Below are 21323 nucleotides of genomic sequence, written 5' to 3' on the forward strand. Positions count from 1 at the left end.
GTGTGTGTGTGTGTGTGTGTGTGTGTGTGTGTGTGTGTGTGTGTGTGTGTGTGTGTGTGTGTGTGTTATATGCTTGTGTTTTAAATAACCCCGGAGGAGTCTGCATGCAGCTATAATTGCCTCCCTCATTAGTTATGTTTTAGCAGGAGCGGATGGGAGGGCAATTAATTTTACCGCTTAATTTTTGACACAGAATCCGCTGCTGTATTGATGTGCTCGCCATTTTGGGTCTCATTTTTCAGGAAAATTAATTGACAAAGTGCGAAGATTTATCAGCATATCGCCAGATTAAGCAACAAACTGAAGCAATGAGGAAATCAATTGTGGTACCGTCTCTGTGTTCAAACCCCACCCACCTCTCTTTGCACACATTGCAACAACCAGGAGTCTATGGAGAGAAAATAAACTAATATAGTTTGTGTGGACGTAATAAAGTGTGTCTGTGCGTAATAAAGTTTGTCTGTGCGTAATAAAGTTTGTGTGTGTGTAAAACATGATTTGTAACCCGTAAAAAACATTTTGTGTGTAACTTCGGGTATTTGTAAGTGTGTATTTAAATGTACACACAAATACTAATAAGTTACGAATACAAAATAAAAGTACACACACAAATATAAATTACACAAACATTAAAATTTCACACAAATTTTTTACCTTCAACCTCACAAATCTGAGAATTACACACACAAACTGGCTCCTACATACATAAGTCTTTAAATACGCACAGATAAAACTACATTTACACACAGATCTGGTTACGGTTGCACAAATCATTTTTAGACTGTTTTCACGCTGCTGGAGAGCTCCCAGATTTGTGCGTAAATGATGCGTTTACATGCTGCTAAAAARCTGGGAAATTTAAACTTCCTTCGGACCTTTGAATTATTTCCTTGAAAAACTATTTACTTGTGCTGAAGTGGTTCATTTTTGTTTTTGTTTGTTTAAGAGAGAGAGAGAGAGAGAGAGAGAGAGAGAGAGAGAGAGAGAGAGAGAGAGAGAGAACAATAGCTCAATATCCCTTAGTTCTACTGTTTAATTTCTAAGATTGTATGTAGGCTATGTATGCATTTGTGAGATCTGAACAAATGTCGTTACATGTTTAAAAGAATCGATCACTAGGTGGTGGAATGCTTCTCTTGATGGTATGGGAAAAGCAGGCAGGAGAGCTACAGAGGAAGACGGCAATGGCGGGGCATGGTTTACCTTCAGAAGTAAGTAAAATAACTGCACTCTTTATTATCATATAAAGTTAGGAGTTATAGAACAAATGCATGTCTATTTTGCTTTCGTTTGCTATTATAATGGGTATTTTTTTGTTCGTCTTGTTGATAATTTCCAATTAGGTTATCTGTGTCAAATGATTTGATGCATCATTCTCCTCTAATTTCTCTGTTAGCAAAAGCTAACGTCTTGTGAGCTGAGCTACTTTAGCTGTTTGTCTGTTTGTTTCAGTACAGTTATCTTCCTGATCCAAAGCTAAGCTTCTTGATGCCGACGAGATGTAGGCTTGGAAATTCGTGTATGGTTCGTTCTTTGGTTTTTCTGTTTCAAAATAAAATCACTACAATAAAACAACCACCTTGTTGTTTTAGTTGTCCCTTTTATAAGCCTAAAAGAAAGTAAAATCAAACTAATTATAAACCCCACACCGTGTTCGAGTTTTGGTTGAGCTATCCAAATGATCCAAAATTAAATAGGCTGTTTYAGCTAATATGTAGCAAAGTAGCGAGACTAGAAATGACGAAAGATGCTCAAGGATAGTTTGAAATGGCTGGAAGACTGGGTTAAATGGCATTTACCCCTTTATTTAGTTGTTGTAACATACTTTTCATTATATGTATTTGAATGTAATTTTGCACTATTGTACTTTTGTTAGGGATTAAGAAAAAAATAATAGCGGCTAAGGTAGTGTCAGTAAACTGTTGCCTGTTAATACTTTCAAAATCAAACCATCCCTACTTAAATAAAAAAAAATAGACTGCAAAAAATGGAAACATATTCTACAGTTAGGACTGCATTTGAACCCTATTCTTCATAACTTGGAATATAAAAGCTATTTTGCTCACGGTAAGATCATCAGCTCTCCCTGAAACGTTTCCAYAAGTGAAAACAAATGCTCCGGGAGTTCATGATTTCCAGTTCAGACAGAAATGGTGTGCTAACAAATTAACCGTGTAACAACATTTGTTCAGATCACAAATGCTTACATAGCCTACATACAATCTTATAAAATTGAAAAAAGTAGAACTAAGGGATGTTGAGCTATTGTCCTTTCTTTTTTTCTCTTGTAAACAAAGAAAAACAAAAATGTACCACTTCAGCACAAGTAAATAGTTTTTCAAGGAAATAATTCAAAGGTCCGAAGGAAGTTTAAATTTCCCAGTTTTTTAGCAGCATGTAAACGCATCATTTACGCATGAATCTGGGAATTCTCTGGCATTGTGAAAACAGTTTAAAAATGATTTGTGCAACCGTAACCAGATCTGTGTGTAAATGCAGTTTTGTCTGTGCGTATTTAAAGACATGTGTGCGTAGGAGCCAATTTGTGTGTTTACTTATCAGATTTGTGAGGTTGAAGGTAAAAAATATTGCGTGAAATTTTAATGTTTGTGTAATTTATATTTGCGTGTGTGTACTTTTATTCTGTATACGTAACTTATTAATATTTGTGTGTACATTTAAATATACACTTACAAATACCTGAAGTTACGCACAAAATGTTTTTACGGGTTACAAATCATGTTTTACACACACACAAACTTTATTATGCACAGACAAACTTTATTACGCCCACACAAACTATATTAGTCTATTTTCTCTCCATAGTAGTCTGGGAAAAGCTGGGTGGGTCATATACAGTGTGCTTTTTTATTTATCTGAGTCGCTCATTCATCAGCTATTACAAATTACTCTGGTAGTTGACAACCACTGAAATCTCCCCATCACCGCCCTCCTTGCTCTTCCTCATACATGACTGGAGTGTGAGCGGGATGAGATATACATAAAAAACACACAAATCACAAAGGAACTATGAATCCTGTTGGGGATTTCTTTTTTGGTGCACACTGGTGTGGACTGTTAATATGATGAAAAACACTAACTAGCCACTGCCACACAAATATTCTATCAACTATTTATTCTGTAGTTTTTTGTTTTACAGCAGGACTTTCAACTTATTAAAAAGAGAAAAAAAACTTTTTCTCTCTCTTTTTGAAATGGTTTCCATATGACTTCAACACAATACTGAATGAGATTTTCAACAATCTTGTTTCTCAAATCAAATAACCAGTTAACAAGTTAAATGCTACTAACTGAACAATTGAAACTAGGAAGCTCAGAAATATATATATATATATATATACAGTATATTATTTTCAGTACTTAAAAAAACAGGACATTCTGGTGACATTTGCTAACTCGCAAAAAGGTTTAATTTATCGGCCTTTAGGAAAAAAAGAGGGCAATATTGTTTTCAACTATATCTGTGTGCATTTTTCTGTCTGTTAGTGAACTATCTCATGAACCAGAGCACAGATTTTAGATTAAAGTAAGTATTACTTACTCAGTATTTGCTCATGTACAAGGACAATTGATTACCCATTGAAGTCAAACCCATTCAAGTTGGCCACCACAGATAAGCAACATTAGCAAACATAATTTTATAGTTTTTGAGCTAAAACTTTATCAAGCTATCTGAGTGTCAGAAACATACTTAGAGAATGAATGCAACAGATTGTAGTTTAAAGTTTTGCTTTTACTTATTGGAGACAGCAATGTGTTGGCAAATTATCTCATATTTTATTTTTAATGAAACTTTTAGAAAGTAATAAATGGATATACATTAACTGATTAACTTTTTGAATCAACCTAATTCAACATGATTACTTTAGCCACTTAACATTAGCAAATACAAAAATGGCTATAACTATAGTTTTTATACTTTTATAGATATTAAGCTAAAACTTGGTGTGGTAGTAGGTTTGCAACACATATTTCGAGGGTTAACACATTGCAGAACAGTTGACAAAATTGCATGACATTTCACTAAACATTACAATAAAGATTTGACAAAAACAGCTATAACTATCATTTTTCCACATAAGATGATATTAGTTTTAAACTCTGGCATGAAAGGCAGCGAGTGAGATACTTTTCCTCAAGGAATGACAGGCCTTTAATGTGACAGAGTTGTATGCTAGCCATGGATAAAAACAGCTAACATAAACTATCAAAACCCTAACTGCAAAGTTATTTTTGGTGATACTGACAACCACATAGTCAACCTTTTAGGCACATTTTTTTGTAGAACCAAAAAGTTGACTCCTGTCAAAATTGGAAATTGTCAACCTATGAAAAATATCTTAAACACACTGACAGTTTCATGAAATCAAGGTCTGGGGTGCCAGTCAGGTCTCCCTACTGACATATAACATTATTCTCTGTAATATTAACCTTGAAACACAAAAACCTCACAAAGGATGAAAACAAACAGTGGCCATCACCCTAAACATTAAATGAAACAAACCCCATAATACCACAGTGTCTTTCAAAATCACTAAAGTGAATTTTTGCACAACAGAGAGTTCAGTTCAGTTCCAAAAAAGCCAAAAAATAAACTGCTGCTCTTTCTATTATTCCAACGAGCTTTTCAAGCAGCATAAGTTAAAAACAGAGATGTGAACTAGCAGCTGAAAGGACAAAAACACCCTGCAAGAGGTATTAAACTATTAGTCTTTGTGCGTGACTCATTTTGTAAGGTGGATATTTTTAAACAAAGCCTTGACATTAAATCAAATCTGTACAACCACAAACATCTTTGTTCTCAGCCATTTTATAGCAGTTTTTAAAGTATACTTAAAAAACATTTTATTACACTTAGCATCACTTACATACAGTTGTGAAAGACCATACACTCACCGGCCACTTTATTAAGTACACCTGTCCAACTGCTGATTAACAAAAATGTTGAATGAGTCAATCACATGGTAGCAACTCAATGCATTTAGGCATGTAGACATGGCCAAGAAGATCTGCTGCAGTTCAAACCGAGCATCAGAATGGAGAAGAAAGATGATTTAAGTGACTTTGAACATGGTTGTTGGTGCCAGATGGGCTGGTCTGAGTATTTCAGAAACTGCTGATCTACTGGGATTTTCACACACAGCCATCTCTAGAGTTTACAGAGAATGGTCCGAAAAATAGAGAATATCCAGTGAGCGCAAAAGCTTTGTTGATGCCAGAGGTCAGGGAAGAATAGCCAGACTGGTTTGAGCTGATAGAACAGCAACAGTAACTCAAATAACCACTCGTTACAAAATTGGGTGACAGACAGACAGACAGACAGACAGACAGACAGACAGACAGACAGACAGACAGACAGACAGACAGACAGACAGACAGACAGACAGNCAGACAGACAGACAGACAGACAGACAGACAGACAGACAGACAGACAGACAGACAGACAGACAGACAGACAGACAGACAGACAGACACTTTTTTAATCCCAAGGGGAAATTACATGGTGGTCCATAGCTCTCATTCATACAACAATAAAAACAAAGAAAATTGGAAAAACGTTGCCTGGTCTGATGAGTCTCGATTTCTGCTGCAACATTCGGATGGTAGAGTCAGAATTTGGCATCAACAACATGAAAGCATGGATCCATCCTGCCTTATATCAATGGTTCAGGCTGCTGGTGGTGGTGCAGTGGTGTGGGGGATATTTTCCTGGCACACTTTGGGCCCATTTGAGCATTGTGTCAACGCCACGGTCTACCTGGGTATTGCTGCTGACCACTTTTTCAAAATTTCTGATTGTTGTCTCATGAAGTCATCACTTCCTGCATGAATAACGTGTTTTCAGAGCTGGATATTCAGCTGTGGCTTCCAGTATCTTCTGAGTGAGATCAGACACCATGTTGTCAGCAAAGCTAAGAAATTTGATTTTTTTTCTTGTTCCGAAAGTGTTTAATCTCATCCACAGCTTTGTCAGCTATTATCAGCATTTCTTGATTTGTGAAAGTCTCTCCTAACTTTTTCGAACTGATTCTGGACCGATTCTGGTCTCAGCTCTCTTGCTGAGGTCAGAAAATAAATGTTGTTCTGACTCACAAATTTCATCTAGTGGTGTGAATCTGTTTTGTAAAAAGATTCCTCTATCTTCTACTTGCTCGTCATTTTCGTTTTGATAATAGCCTGTCTTCTTCCCATCATTCTTCTGTGCTGAGGAGAAATTTCTCCGAAGTTCTGGCCATTCTATATCATCTAAATGTTGAAGACTTCCCGAGACATGTTTTGATCTTGCACCAAGAGAGTTCCAGGCAGGTCAGCTACTCAAAAAAGTTCCAGTCTCCTCTGTAACCTGATTTTCACACTCAGCCTTCTCCTCCATTTGTGTGTGTGTTGACTCATCATTAACATCACTACCTTCTGGAGGAGCTGGAAGAAACCCTCTTTGGAAAAGAAAGGAGGCATCTTGAAAGCTTGGCTGTCCTTGATCTAAGCAGCTGATGTCTCAAAGTCCTCTCAGGTTCTTCAACAGCAGTCATAATAATCAAAGTTCCCTGCTTATTCAAGAGAAATCAATCACGTCGGGGTCACCAATTTTTAAGAAAAATGTGATCAGAATTAGAGTCTAAAAAATTTGCAGAAAATCCAGTTGATTCTCCTTTAAAAAGGTTTATTCAAAAATATGACTTGATTAAGGCCCAGGCCAGCCTGTCAGGCCTTTGAGTTGATGCCTTGGTCTTATCAGAACAATAACAAGCCCAGCATCTGTCCCTGGCTGCTCTAAGAGATAACTAATGATCAACCCCGTAAGTCACATGTACATCTGACTTCCTGGTCACAGTCCTGGAGGCTGCACCTTTTACGTTAGAGATTGGAATGTAAAACAAACTTTGTTTATGCTACAGAGTGGGACACAACAATAGAGACCTTCTCGCTCTTTCTCTGTTTCAAGTATATGACTGCACAGAGTATAAAATACAAGACTGGATCTTAAATTCAGTTAGTCACAAAATTTCCATCAGTAGAAATAATTAGAACCTTCTTTGTAACAAACAAAACATTGTTATCAAAATATGTATTGTCACAATGCCAAGATCTAAAGATCTCCCTGAGGCGTTTGATAAAACAACATGCCGGTCTTTACTTATTAGACTTATTTAATTTTATTTTTCCAATGCAAGGAGTTATCTGTGAATCATGCAGATTTTAAAGAACTGCTGGTTTATGCAGTATTTGCCAGCAAGTACACATCAAAAACATTGCTAACGTAAAAACAATCTGGCCCAAGGAGGCTAGAAAAAAGACTTTCATGTGCAAAAATAACATTAGAAGAAATGTATAGTTAGCCAATGAATATACAGAAAAAGACCAGGCATTCAGGGAATAACATGCTCAGGTTGTTCACAGGACTGAAATACATAAACCTTAAAGAAATTTTTAAAATGTCTTGAAGGCCTTAATTCTAAATATTTATTACAGACATCATAAAATAATGTTTTTGAAGAAAACAATAAAAGTAAACAGTTAATAAACTACTACTTCTGTTAAATAAACAGAGTGGACAATTTTACCTATTTCTGTCTGAACTCCCAAACACCTAAAAGCACAAAACACAGACATAGTGATAAATAAAGCTTGATAAACCTGCCCTGTCACTGACTGCTTGGTACTCTGGACAGCTTAGTTTGACTTCTCAGTCTCCTTATTTTATTAGTATTGCATCTTAGCTCTGTGAAGGAGACAATTTATAACCTCTAAACAGATTACGAACATGCAGATAATATTTCACTGTGTCAGGTCAGCTGCTGGAATGTGATTGCAGTGATAGTAAAGCTGCAGCTAACCACCCAACCCAGCGCCAATTACTGACAAAGGAGTATTGGAGGTCACAGCGGTGCAAATTGTGTTAGATTTCTGAGTGCCGCTAATCAAGTCAGGTCTTGTCGCTCACTAAAATGAGGTTGTTTCAGGTGCATTCTTAATTCTCTTATGTTCAYATTTGCTCACCCTTGATCTGTCAAGTTCCCTTGTTCAATCACTTTTTTCCATCTCAATCACCTTATTCCTTCAAGTGCATTTCGTCCTGCCAAACTCACACAGACACACACACACACGACACAACATGACACACAGCCTCACACCTCTCCAGGTGACAGCGATGTGACAGTGWGACACCACCTTGCCTGATGAGGAATGATGAGAGCTGGAAACAAATGAAAATAAAACGTCTAATTATGTCAGAGACGTCTTGACGCTACATCACTGCTAAAACACATTTAAAATAACATCCAGCAAGTCTTACGCTGACACACACACATACACACACACACAGCAGGCGCCGGTGACGGATGGAGGGTTCTGCTGCAAGCGCTCAGTCAGGCTGTCAGGGCAGTGGCTGCTGCTGCTTCTGTCATTGACTTAAAAGGGCATCAAGGAGCCATGTGTGGGACATTACCGAGGCCGAGGGGAAACTGCTGGGCTGCAGCATAAAGACACTTTCAATGAGGCTGACTTAGGCTCCTATCGAGGGGCTATTATTCAAGACAGTATCCTCCCACCGCCCACTGAACCATCTGTCGATCCAAAGTTTTTAGCAAGTTAAAAAACACAATTCCGAGCAGTCCCACGGAGTATTTTACTGTATATACAGAGACTAAAAGGAGAAATAGAACTGGAAAGACAAGCTGCTGYAAAGAATTAGAAAGTATATTGAAAACACACACTAATCCCAGAGCTAAAAACAGTGTTTCGTATTTCCTTGCTGGAGGAATCAGTCTTGAAAGAAAGAAAATAGATTGACTACAGATCTGATTCTGGCATCAGTTTGATACAAACATCTGCAGTCAACTTAAAAATCAACTAAAAACAACTTCACTGCTGATTGGGTTACAGTGATATGGCAAAACTTYCAAGATATTAAAATACAAATATTACTTTACATTTGAATTTCAAAAGTTATGACTCAAGAAATATTTTTCTCTTTAGTAAGGGGTCTGTAATGAGTAATCCTTCCAAAGATTAGATCAAAAGTGGGGGACGTGAATGAATGCAAACAAAATACTGTCTCCTCCCTTTCCCAGACATTTCATAGCAGAACACAGACACAAACCTCTACTTCAGTCTAGTAAAAATACTCGAGCATCAGATGGATCTGAAGTAAACACACTTCCTGACCAGCTGGATTCAAGGAAAACACACTCTGTGTCCAGATGGAGCACTCATAAGCTACACCTGTTGAACCTGGAAAATACACACTTACATCTTCATATAATCATAATATATTATCCTTCAAGTGTGGGGGAAAACAAAACAAAATAAATAAATAAATCAACAACAAAGAAATACTCTAAGAATCCAAAAGAACTGTTGTTTTGTTTTTCTTCTTTTTTTAGCGTCTAACAGGCTGATAAAGTCTGATAAAACAGTGGCAGTCCTATCAGGATCACAAGGTGTGTTTAAGCATCAAACAACGCTCTGCAGGACTGCCAAGAATGAGCTCCACTTTCTCTGGATGTGTAGACGCAGTACAGATGGATGAGTGGTCGCTATTATTAGCAAAAACTTGTGAATATTTATCCCAACCAAAGCTGTGAAGATTCATGATTATTGTGAGATTTTCACAGTTGATGTTTTTTTTTTTTTTTGTGGAAAAATATCTTCAGCTATAACATGAAGTACATTTTGTCTGATCCAAGCAGTTCACCTTGATAAATAACTCTTTGTATTGGTCTCTGATGAACAATAAGTACTTGTAAAAGTCAAAACACGTGAATTCTGCACTTTTAAGTGTCACTTTAGGTGCTAACTGGAGGAGCAACAGTAACCGTTCACAGTACAGCTTGCTACAGTTGTGAAAAAAAAAGACTAAATGCCTACTTCAATTCTGCCATTTTAAACTTCAGGACATAATAAAACTGATGTGATCTTTATTTTTATCTGATCTAACTTTATTTAATTATAATGTCAATTGTACAAAAACACCCGTGTCTTTATTTGTTAAAGGGAAACAATGCCAAAATGGAAAAATTGTGTGTGAAAATCAAATCCAGTGATTACTGCTTCTACAAGATTTGTAAGGGAATGTAGTGCTGATCAAATGTACTTCAATGACTTAACTGATCCCTCTGAATACCTCTGTTATAGGAGGAATTGTGGTAGGTCTGTGCTCTGGGGCATACAGATGTGTAATAACACATCACCAAGAAGGAAACACATTAGCAGTGAACTTAGAGAAGCAGCTGTTGCTGCCCGTCAATTTAGAAAAGTTATAAGATAATTTTCAAACAACTTAAAGTTCATCGTTCTACTGTGGAAAATATGATTCACACATAGAAAACATTTCAGACAGCTGCCTACTGTGATACTCCATGAACCCAACATGTAGCTGTTTGTTCTTCAACTTCTCAGTAGAGCAACGGATTCTAGTGAGACCATATATCTGACAGCTGAGGTCTGGACCCAACTGGGTCATGATACAACAAGACAACGATCCAAGACAAAGCAGCTAACGTATAATGAAACATGTCAAAATGAAACGAATCAAGGGGCTGCGATGGACGAGAACTTTCACCTGACTGAGGTTTAGACTTTAAAGTGCCTGTGACATGCAGATGCTCCAATTACAAAAAGTCAAAGAAAACAGCTATACCAGCGGTGCCCAAACATTTTCCCCGAGGGGGCCAAAATGAAAATCTATCCAGGACTGTGGGCCAAATGCAGTAATATAATACATGAAATACAAATACTTTTTAAAAAGTAAAGTCCTTTATTTTTAACGATTAAGCTATGCAATGGCCCTCTTTTGTTTTAGTCTGGGCACTTGGAGAAAGTCTGCCATACTCTCAAGTAGCAAAGGCTCATGGGGAATTTCATAAAATGATAAAATATGAGTTTTTGTGGCCTTGTAAAGTGTGCAAATCTACATGTGGCGTTAAATCTGATCTAAATATTTCTTGTCATTTCATGTTTCATTTTTAATCTTATAATCAAAGATAAAGTCACCACCATGAACGAAAACTACCTTCACTACAGCCCTTTTACATAGTCGTTTGACCAATGGAAATACTGTGTTTCTACTTAAGAAAACAGGTTACAACCTTGTAACTTTGGCAACTGTTGGTGGGCCAAATAAAATGGCTTGGAGGGCCAAATTTGGCCCGCGGGCCCCACTTTGGGCTCCTCTGAGCTATACGTAAGGGCTGCACGGTACAGTATATGCGATAGACGGAAGAAACGGTATGAAGTTGGCCTACGGTAGAAATTTATCCTCTACCGTCATATCGTCATTACGTCATCGCACCTGTGTGAACAGGGCCGCGAGTGCAGAGACAACTGAGCAGGAGTTTGAAATATAATGAAGAAATTCTAGCGCTTTAAAACACATATAGAGAGAATAAATCCTCTAAATTTCCTCCTCTCGCTGTTGAAAAGTTATGTCGTGTKGCAGGATCACTTCCTCCATCTCCTCTCCTCTCCTCTCGTCTCGCTGCACGTCGCGCAGAGCGAAGCTTTAACAACTGTAGTTTTTCACACCCAATTGTCGGAGAAAAAAATGTTTATTTATTTTTACCCACAGAGATTATTAAAAAAAAAAGACGTGGACGTTCGTTCAGTCGTAAATCCGTCTTGCTAATGTAAAGTCGGCTTCTGCTCTGATGATGAAGATGATGAAGATGAGCGTGCAGCAGAGCAGCAGCTGATAAGTTCAGCAGGCAGAAGCTCATTGTTTGGCAGGCAGACATTAAAGTAAAAATGTTGGGTTTGATTAAGATTACAGTTTTCTGCAAAAAATGCTCTAAAAATTACATTATCTTAACATTTTATGATAATTTTCTACCGCGATATACAGTATACAGTTATGGTGAAGGGGTTCAATTTATACCGTGGTATGAATTTGAGGTCATACCACCCAGCCCTAGCTAGATGTGTAAGAAACTTGGTATAATCCACACGATTTTATCCATTTTGTCACATAAGTGGCCGATTTTCTTTTGATCTTGACTCAGCCAAAGTGAAACAGGAAGTGATAAGGGGGACACTTTAAGAAAGAAAACTCCCTCGTCTTTTTTTTTTTTTTTGGAACAATATTATTTTCACTTTGACTCTTCATCATCCCTCTGATAAAAACTACAAATCTAAAGAAATCAGATTATTCTTTACAGTCTGTGTTGTTAGCTGTTGTAGCAGCTCACAAGCAGACATTYCGCTTTGACATCACTTCCTGTTTCTTCACATACAAATATCTCAACACCTGTTGGTCTCAGCGGCGTGAATCTTTTTAGCAGTATGTTATCAATGTTGACTTTACAAAAACGCATTCATATTTATGATAACAATTTGATGTCACAGGCGCGTTAAATGCTCCACTGTGGGAGGCAAAAAAGCAAAGGTTTCTGCAAAATCTCAAAGAACTGAAGCAACACTGTAAAGAAGAGTGGGCCTACTTCAAGTGACTGCTGTTAAAAGAGATTCTACAGAGTTCAATTTAGTTTTTCAAACATAGKTTTTTCTTCATTTTGGCTTCATTTTGTTTAATAACTAATATATGTTTCTGTACACTTGGGTTTTGAACAATTTGGGAACCACCACTAGTTTTCACCATCTCCTGATATATAAAGCCTTAACATTTAAAGAGGGTGGCCTTTCTTTTCTGCATGGCTGTGTGTCTCACCGGTATGTGTCCTGTAGTGGTCCTTCATGGCTGACAGGTTGAGGAAGGAATAGTGGCAGGACGGCCAGACGCACTTGTATGGTTTCTCTCCGTTGTGCAGCTTCATGTGGTTGTTCAAGGCCCACTTTTCACTGAAGGTGCGGTCACACAGCTCGCATTCAAACTTCCTGCAGGAGAATTGAGGAATAAGAGGGGTTAGGAGGAGAGAAATGAGTAGGAGTGAGGGGAAAAAAGAAAGAGTTATTTACTGATCCAAAGATGACATAAAATGCTGGAAAATCCACCCAGTGAGGGAGGAAATGAAGGTTGCTGGGTGCTCACACTCACGGGTGGATTCTGTATATGTACGGCTACACACACACACACGCACACACACACACACACACACACACACACACACACACACACACTGCAGGGCCACTGGGGAGAATAGAGTTCACCTGTCCAGTGTCCCCAACCACTTAGCCAAGGCTAAATGAACAGTAGCAACATTTTACCTCCTGCTTCTCCCTTCAGACTCTTATATCAGAGCTTCCCCTCTGTCCAAAAAAAAACCCCTCTTCTTTTATGGCCAGCATCAGTAGTTATCTAGCTTTAGATAGTCAGGATCAATTCAGGGCCGATTCACTGTTTGCTGCTTGTGGTTTTCTCCTCTTTTAAGGAACAGTGTAAAACTGTGAATATGAATGCCATTTTGTCTTTGCTGCAGACATCTGTTTGTGACAGCTACAGTATGAGCCAACAGAAGCTGTTTTTTTATCTTCTGTTTAATCGGTGTGGAGGATTGTTTGCACCTATAGTCATCTGCTGCATCATTTGGCCTCAAATAGTAAAAAGCTGTGCTTCAATCAATCTTTACCCTGGTGCTAGAGTTTAGGTGCAGAATGACTACATACACAAATTAAGTATTTTTTTCTTTTTTTCTTGAGGGGGGGGGGGGKGCATTTGTCTTGCAGTGCAGGCCATGTTTTTCTAGGGAAGGTGGCTGTCTTTAAGTCCTAATTGTGTCAGTTAGATCCTGCTGTATCATAGCGAGCAGACACTCACCTGAACAAATAATGAGTCGGAGCAGCATGTAGCATGTGTCTGAATCAATAATTCAAACTCATACAGCTTTTTTTACTGCGCTGGAATTAAATATTAAGCGGAGAACGAGTATCGGCTTTTGTATCAAATCTAAATGCTCCTTAAAAACAAATCTAAATGTAAAGATGAAAACATGCAACAGGTGAGGGGACATTTGAAGCCGTTAAAGAAAGAAGAATTGAGTTGCTTTCATTACTTAAAGCTCAAATACATATCACTCTCATCGTTTGACCAACAGATGTCTGCATCTGTACTTCCTTCTCTCTCCATCCTCCCTGCAGTATTTATAGAACAGCTTGCTGCCCGTGCTGCCATCGGAGCGGTAAATAAGATGAGTGAGGAGATGCTATCTTTTATTGTAAGCTTTATGAACAACACTCCGGCTTTATGAACTAAACGGSCCGTTGTTTATCATGGGCGTAATCACAAAGTCAGGCGGGCGGGCCTTGACGTGGGCATTCTGGGACAGAGACAAAAACAAAAAATAAAAATAAAAAAGGCGAGTGAGAAAAGAAAGCCAAACTAAAAGGAGAAAAGATGGAGGAGTCGGGGCTGACAGAGTCAGTGGGGTTTTTTGTAAGGATGAGAGGAAGGTTTGCATCTGTTTTTATTGGATGAGATGGAGTGCTTTGATCTTGTCCCTGCATGTCAGATCCCGTCACGATCCACCGTCTCGCCCATACATATGCATATTGCCTCTAAACAGGCAGGCACCATGCAAAAACGCACCGAAGGTGGGAGGCAGAGGAGAGAGAGACGGAGATAGTGAGGGGGAGTGAGCGTTTCCACATGCATGTGTGTGAAAACGGGAGGTAAGATACAGAGACACGAGCAGGAGAAATGCAGAGTTTTGTTTGTTTGAAATATCTGCACACTTTTAGAATGCTTCTTAGGAATTTATTTTTAACACATAAATAAATTTGGTCGAGTCCTCCCTTCGCTACGAGATCAGACCAACAAAACCTAAAGATGTTTGAAAAGACATGAAGACTACATTTCAGTGATTCAGGACCATACATCTAATTAAGAAATGTCCTCCTTTAATGTAGTTTTATCTTTTTATATTATAATTATTTATCATACTGGCCTTTCCAGAAATGTTTACATAAAGAATCACACAAGACTTAAAATAAGATGAAGTTTATTCATTAATATTATGCAAGAATAAATGTGGTGCATTTACAAGTAGTTTGATGGAGTTCTCTGGATTTGTGTGGTGAAAGTCATTCATGTGTGTGGCTCATAGTGGGCATTTTGATAAAGGTGGGCTTCATCACAAAGAGACTGTTTTTTGATGGTGTGCGGGGGGGGCGGGGGTGTTGGGGGGTGACCACTGGCCAAAATGACTTTGAAGACGGTGGCATAGTTCCAACAACTCTAACACTCTGTGTGTTATACTGTATAAAAATATTATTTCCTATTTTTTGTTTTTTTGGGGGGGGCTGTTAAAAATCAGTCATACATCAAGGAGCAAACACTAAATAATGGAGGTGCTGTGGATTTACATCACATTTACATATACAATTTAGAAATCTTAATTATTTTTGTGCAATTATTATGATTTGCATAAACTTATAATTGCCTTGAATATTTAGCTCATGGTCATAAATTGTCAAAATGTGCTGGACATTACTACAGCAACACAAAACAGAAGGAACAGTGACATCAACATTTCAACTATACTTTATAATAATACACTTCAGTAATATGACTGCGTTTATTCTGTATGGTTTGTTAAAAGACAAACAAGTCTAACTCAAAGAGTTAAGGCCAAAGTTTTAAGCACCCATGCTCTGTGCAGCACTCAGTGTGTGTGTTATAGTGACTCAGTTATAGTCATTTTTGTCTTTTCTAAGCTCAGTTGTCTTTCATGGATATCATAAACTGGGTTAACTTCAAAACCTAAATAGTTGTAGATATCCAATCATTGTTTTTAATTTTATAGAACAATAACATGGACAGACAATCACAAAAAAAAAAAAAAAACGACCCCGTCCCCTCCCCACCCCAGTGGCAGGCAAATAAAACATTAGAGACACAAAGATAGAAACAGAAACACTTTGAACTGACTTTTATTTTTTGCTTTTTTAAATTGTTAACAAAAGCTGCAAAACTCCATAAAGTATGTCGTCTTTTCCTCCCTTTATTTTTTTCCGATGGCAAAAAAGAGCAATGTGATTGACAACATGTGCACATTAATAACTCCAGGTGAGTGTCTGTCTGAACAGTGAGGAAGGTGAATGCTGGCGTGTATCTATACTGCAGCATGATGGTGTTTCAGCTCAGCCTCTGTCAGAACATCACACAAAATGTTGGTTTTAACTGTGATGAAGGTAGAGGGGCTCTGACTCATTACCACACACTCACTACCACCCCCCAGTGGTGAGTGATGGCAGCAAGACACAAAATGTGTTTACTGGATACTATAATCATGTAACTGAGCATCAGTTTAAACATGATTAGGAGCAGAAGAGACAAAACGAGGAATCAGATGTTTGCACCGACCACTCTCCAGATTCGAAAAGAAGGGATGTCGTAAGAAAGTATGACATGCCCCTCCAGATTTCTAATCTCTGTCTTCTTTTCTTCTTAAATTGCCTATATTAGTTCCCTTTTTTTAGACATCTCCCGTTTTCTTTTCTCCACACCACGCTGACCAACAAACTGAGAGGAAATCATTTGCAATGCTCTGACGCTGCAGCACAAAGACAGAGGAGGGAGAGGCCGGCGCTCGCCTCAAGCCAAACTGACACAAAAAGACAACTTCAAAGTGAAGACTGTTGTTTATTTGGTAAAGGGGAAAGAGAAAATTTATCTGATATGCAACTGTCAGGAGAGCATTTTCACATGTAAAATAGGGAGGGAGTGAGAGAGATTACCTAGAGGGGGAAACATGACAGCATTCACTAGGGTCAGGATGGATCATCATCTTCAGTCCCTCACGCTCCTCCGCCTCCCTCTTTTTTCCCCTCCCAACATCGCTCTAACTTTATCTTCTCGTTTCCCCTCCCTCCTTCCTTCCGTTTTTCCCCAGCTCTCCTCTTTCCTCTCTCATCCTGTTTTCAGACTCCATCACTCTGCACTTCGACAACCCGGCAGCTTAAATCCAGACTAAATTAGCTGAATGAAGATTAAATCATTTGGCCCTGAGCTCTCCAAGATATTGGGAGGAAGACTGAGTGAGCCTTAAATGGTGTCTGACTGGGTTTGGACCTGTATATGTGTGTCTGAGGAGAGCCTCTTCCTTCAGTGGCAGTCAATTGAAACCTGATTAAAGGGTTAAAAAATGGGCAAAAGATTACATTTCTGGGACAAGTGTTTCCTGGGTAAAGTCTCCGGCTTCGTTAGTTTTCGTTTGCGGGCACCGTGTTGACCGATGACAAGCTTGTTCCCAGTGTAAGATATCGAGTAGGGCAACATCATAGCTTACTGTGCAGGGAGAAGTGCTTTAGGAAGTAATGTAGTCTGTAGAAACTCAGATCAGTTTTTATGACCCCTGCACGTGAAGCGRGGCTCATTTTGTTTCCGTGCTGTTTATTCATCTTTTTAAATTTCATTTGTTTCAAGATTTTTGGTCAACTGTAGCACGGAAACAGCTGCACCAATCAACATGAAATTTGGCAGGAATGTAGATGAGCCTGACCTACACTGTGTCAGTCAACAATTTTACAATAAACCCCATATTTGGGGAGGGGGCTCCATCTAAAAATGGGGTGTCTGGACATACAAAAAAAAAAAACAACAACTTATAAATCAAAAACTATTTCAAAATAAGTGCTTCAGATTTTTTTTTTAGCTCTGATGAAGGGTTATCCATTGGGCCCACCCTCCCAAGCTTCCACCCAAAACAATACATTTGTTCTCATGATTCTGAGTTCTGGTGGTGCTTTGCGTATGTGCAGGGGTCATATATGCTACAGCTAGGCGGTATCTAGTTTAACAAACAAATGACCAGACATCATTCAAATAACAAGCAGACAAGAAGAACAGGAAAAAAATGGGGAAACTCTCAGGAGAGCATCCAAACAAAGCAGTGTGTTAAAGGGAAAGAGCCTGAGTTACAGCTTCTGGAAAGCTGTGGTGGTAATCTGAGAGCAACTGAAGCTTCCAGTGTGTCCACGGGTGTCTGCAGAGTGTCATAGACGACCCCTCCTCTGAGAGGACAACCGCAGCACATGAATGCAGTATAAACAGCAGCACTCARAGATGCTGTCGTGGATTTATGTTTACCTTCATTCCCCGAAGAAAGAGGATAGGGAAGGAAAGATAATGAAATAAATAAAAAAAAGACCAAGCCCATCAGATAAGCTCCTGTTTCTTCTGCTGTGGGCCAAATACAAATTGTCAATTTAATGAACACGATGGACGTGATGAAAGCCTCCTGCTTGACAAACAATCAGGAAATGTTATCTTAATATTGTTGCGCTGTTATTCAGTCCACAACTTAGGGGAGAAGGGAAGCGGGTGGGCACAAAGGCCAGGTCCCTATGCGGTGGCCCCATTATTGCCTGTTTTTATTGGGAGCCATAGCTCAGTGGTCCCAGTCACACAAAGCTTAGACATGACCCTCAGGCAGATGAGTGCAAACAAATATGTACATGCCCATGTGGGAAATCCACTACATGCACAAATTCAAATGATAAAAAAGTCATTTCTTTAAATGAGCCCCCAAACACACACAAAAAAACCTTCCTCTTTTTGAATTATGACTCATTTCAAATCCAGATTCAGCTCACATGCAAATCAAATCACAAAATCAATATTTAGAAAGTAAAAAGTTTTGTAAACCATTTTAAATATATTTTACTTTTGAGCTTTTTATAACAGTTAGGCTAAATATGTAATGAGTATTTATTTCATGTCTGTCGACTCTCTTAGGACCCCTTGGACTCCAACGTTGTTTTCTACTATCAAAATGTTTAAACTGAGCAGCTGCAAACCGAGAGCTCAGAAAAGCCTCCTGCTGAATTTTATGAAAATCTGGTTTATGTGTTGTCGTCAGAGGTTATTTTTTTACAGCACTTTAAACATTGTCCAGATGTTTCACAGCTCCAACTTTTCTGTAAGGCTTGAATTTAAAGTATGACAATCTGAGCAGCCACCAAAATTAACTATTACCTCCATTTTTATATATTGCCAGCACTAAATTGCGTCGGGAAGAATTACTATCAATATGAATATCTGCAACAATAACTCAGCTGCAGTGCTGAGGACAGGATGCTCTTTATCAGGCTTCTGATAGGCCTTAAATACAGCACAAGGCAGCCCTATTAGAGCTTTTTCTCTCTAATATCAGGCCACATTAGCACCTCGTAAATCAAATTACACTTCTAGAATTTCATTAGGCTCACCTGCCAGCGTTGCTGTGCTGCAGAAATATTTATGTTTTTATGCAGCAACTGTGTGCTCTCTGATACACAAAAGAGAAGTAATGGGTGGGTGGTGGGCAAGGAGGTGGTGGTGGGGGGGAAACATGGGTGATAAACCTATTTATCTTTTAAGAATACAGAGAAAATCTGTCATAAATTGTGGCAATCCTGAGGAGAACTGGCGGACTTAGAAGCCTGCGAGTCGGGGGATGAGCCGGCGCCGCAGTTTACCATCTTTAACCGAGGCTAAACTACCGCAATCCAATTAGCAGCTTCCCCAAATTTGCTCTAAACAGAAATCAAACAGGGTGATGTATGAGGACGATCAGCAGGCTCTCAACAAGGGAATAATTTGATAAAGCCAAAGCAAGGGCGCTAATAGTAAAAGTACTTGTTCCAACTGAATCCAAAATGTAATGATGGGAGTCCATCTTTGTTATTTAATTACTTCAAAATAATTTTACATTTACATTTGTTTCTTCGCTGCTGTTTGCTCGGAGTTATCTGCACCACGAGCACTTGCTGTCGGAGGGTTAAATTCGGGAGGGTGCGGAGGAACAGGCTGTGAAAGATGCTGCTGATTTACCCGTTCTATTTTTTCCTCCCATCAGGAGCGGCTGCACTATGAACGGCTGGGTGTGTGGATATGGATTTTGATTAGACACAAAGGGAAATGACTGAGCCAGTGACCATAACGACAGCCACTTAATAAAAAGCTGCAGTCCATACATCAAAAAACATCTAGTTGTAAATCATTCAGCCCTGTAACGACCTGCATCCCTGTCCCATTACCCAGACCCTAACACACCACTCATATTTACTCGTCGGGCGTCAATATCATTTTAGAATAATGAGCTATATCCTTTATCTAATTAACAAGGCCTGTTCCAGATAGTGTCTCATCTTTCCTGTCAATAAAATTAGGGAATTTACATGTTGTCTCAACTCACAAATATTTATCAAAGCTTTTTTATGGTAAAAGTTGAACTGTTGTATGTTGCAAATGAATGTTGTTAATCCACAACTGTGAGTGTGTGTATGTGTGTGTGTGAGTAGAGGGGGTGTTGTGCTCCAGTAAGCAGAAGTATACCAGGTCCAGTCTCTCTCTTATTACTGGAATTGTAATTCAATGATCACCTTAGATCACACGCGTGCCATAAATCAGATAGGCTTGACAGAGGATGAAAAATTGTATTAATAATGTGAAACTTATTATACAGTCCCAAATGCTCCCTTGATAAATGGCATTGTTTGGGCCTGACAATGATTGCATTTAAAACATTTCTTTTTGCCGGTGTGTACGGGTGTGAGCGCACACACACTGCTGGACATGAGGGACCATGACTTCTGCAGGGTGGGCAAGGCAGAGGTGGGGTTCCCGAGTCTCATAAAATATTCAAGATGTTTCCCACCGTTCCCTCCTGAGTCAGTGGGCAGGCGATAGTTGTGGCGGTATAAAAATCTGTGTGCGTGTGTGCGTGTGTGTGTGTGTGTGTGTGGCTATCAGAAGTCAAATGGTTGTTGGCTTACTGCGGCTCACAAACCACAAAAAGGAAGTGCTCACATCTTCAAGTCATAAAGAGGCACTATTAGCAAAAAATGAGGCAAGTCAGACTTCAGTAAATGTGAGGTACTGCAGAAAGAAACTTCATATGGGTAATTATTGATGTTTATTATATTCTCTCTTTTGTTCTTCTTCAAAAAGGTGATTCTGGAGAGTTTATTTTTCTTTATTACTCTATTTATACAAAGAAGCTAATGTGTGCAAATTAAGCTTAATCTTGGTTTGAGTAAGAGCAAGCACAGCCTTTTTAACAAAAAAGAATGTGTGGAAAAATGTTGACTACAATATCTGTAGTATTTCCTTCTTTTTTGCTATTTCATTTCAGAACAGGATGAACAGGAACAATTTTGACTGAAAGCCATTCATCTACACTAAAACTACACTTAATGGAAAACAAATAGGAGACAAATCAAGTTGTTTTGCTGATCCTGCCTTTGTTTCTCTCTCTCTCATCAACAGCATAATATTGGTAGTGCAGTCTGTTACAGCAAACATTGCTGGCCTGCAAGCAGCTTAGAATATCACAACTAAACCAACTGAAAGAAAATGTCTCATTTAAAAGGAGGGCATTATTTAAAAAGACACTTGTTCTTTACTTCATTGCATATATTTTATGTAAAAG

The 21323-nt window shown here is 38.7% G+C and overlaps 1 protein-coding gene across 1 annotated transcript in view; it reads right to left on the reverse strand.

Annotated features, from left to right (window-relative positions):
* Positions 1-21323, reverse strand: part of znf407 (zinc finger protein 407) — a gene marked incomplete in the record, with an annotated part of 254368 nt that overhangs the window by 84498 nt on the left and 148547 nt on the right. Inside the window, 1 exon segment of the mRNA XM_014008931.1 lies at positions 12683-12849. Within this exon segment, the coding sequence (XP_013864385.1) occupies positions 12683-12849 (167 nt within the window).

Source organism: Austrofundulus limnaeus, unplaced genomic scaffold (assembly GCF_001266775.1).
Source record: "Austrofundulus limnaeus strain Quisiro unplaced genomic scaffold, Austrofundulus_limnaeus-1.0 Scaffold54, whole genome shotgun sequence".
NCBI classification, from domain to species: domain Eukaryota; kingdom Metazoa; phylum Chordata; class Actinopteri; order Cyprinodontiformes; family Rivulidae; genus Austrofundulus; species Austrofundulus limnaeus.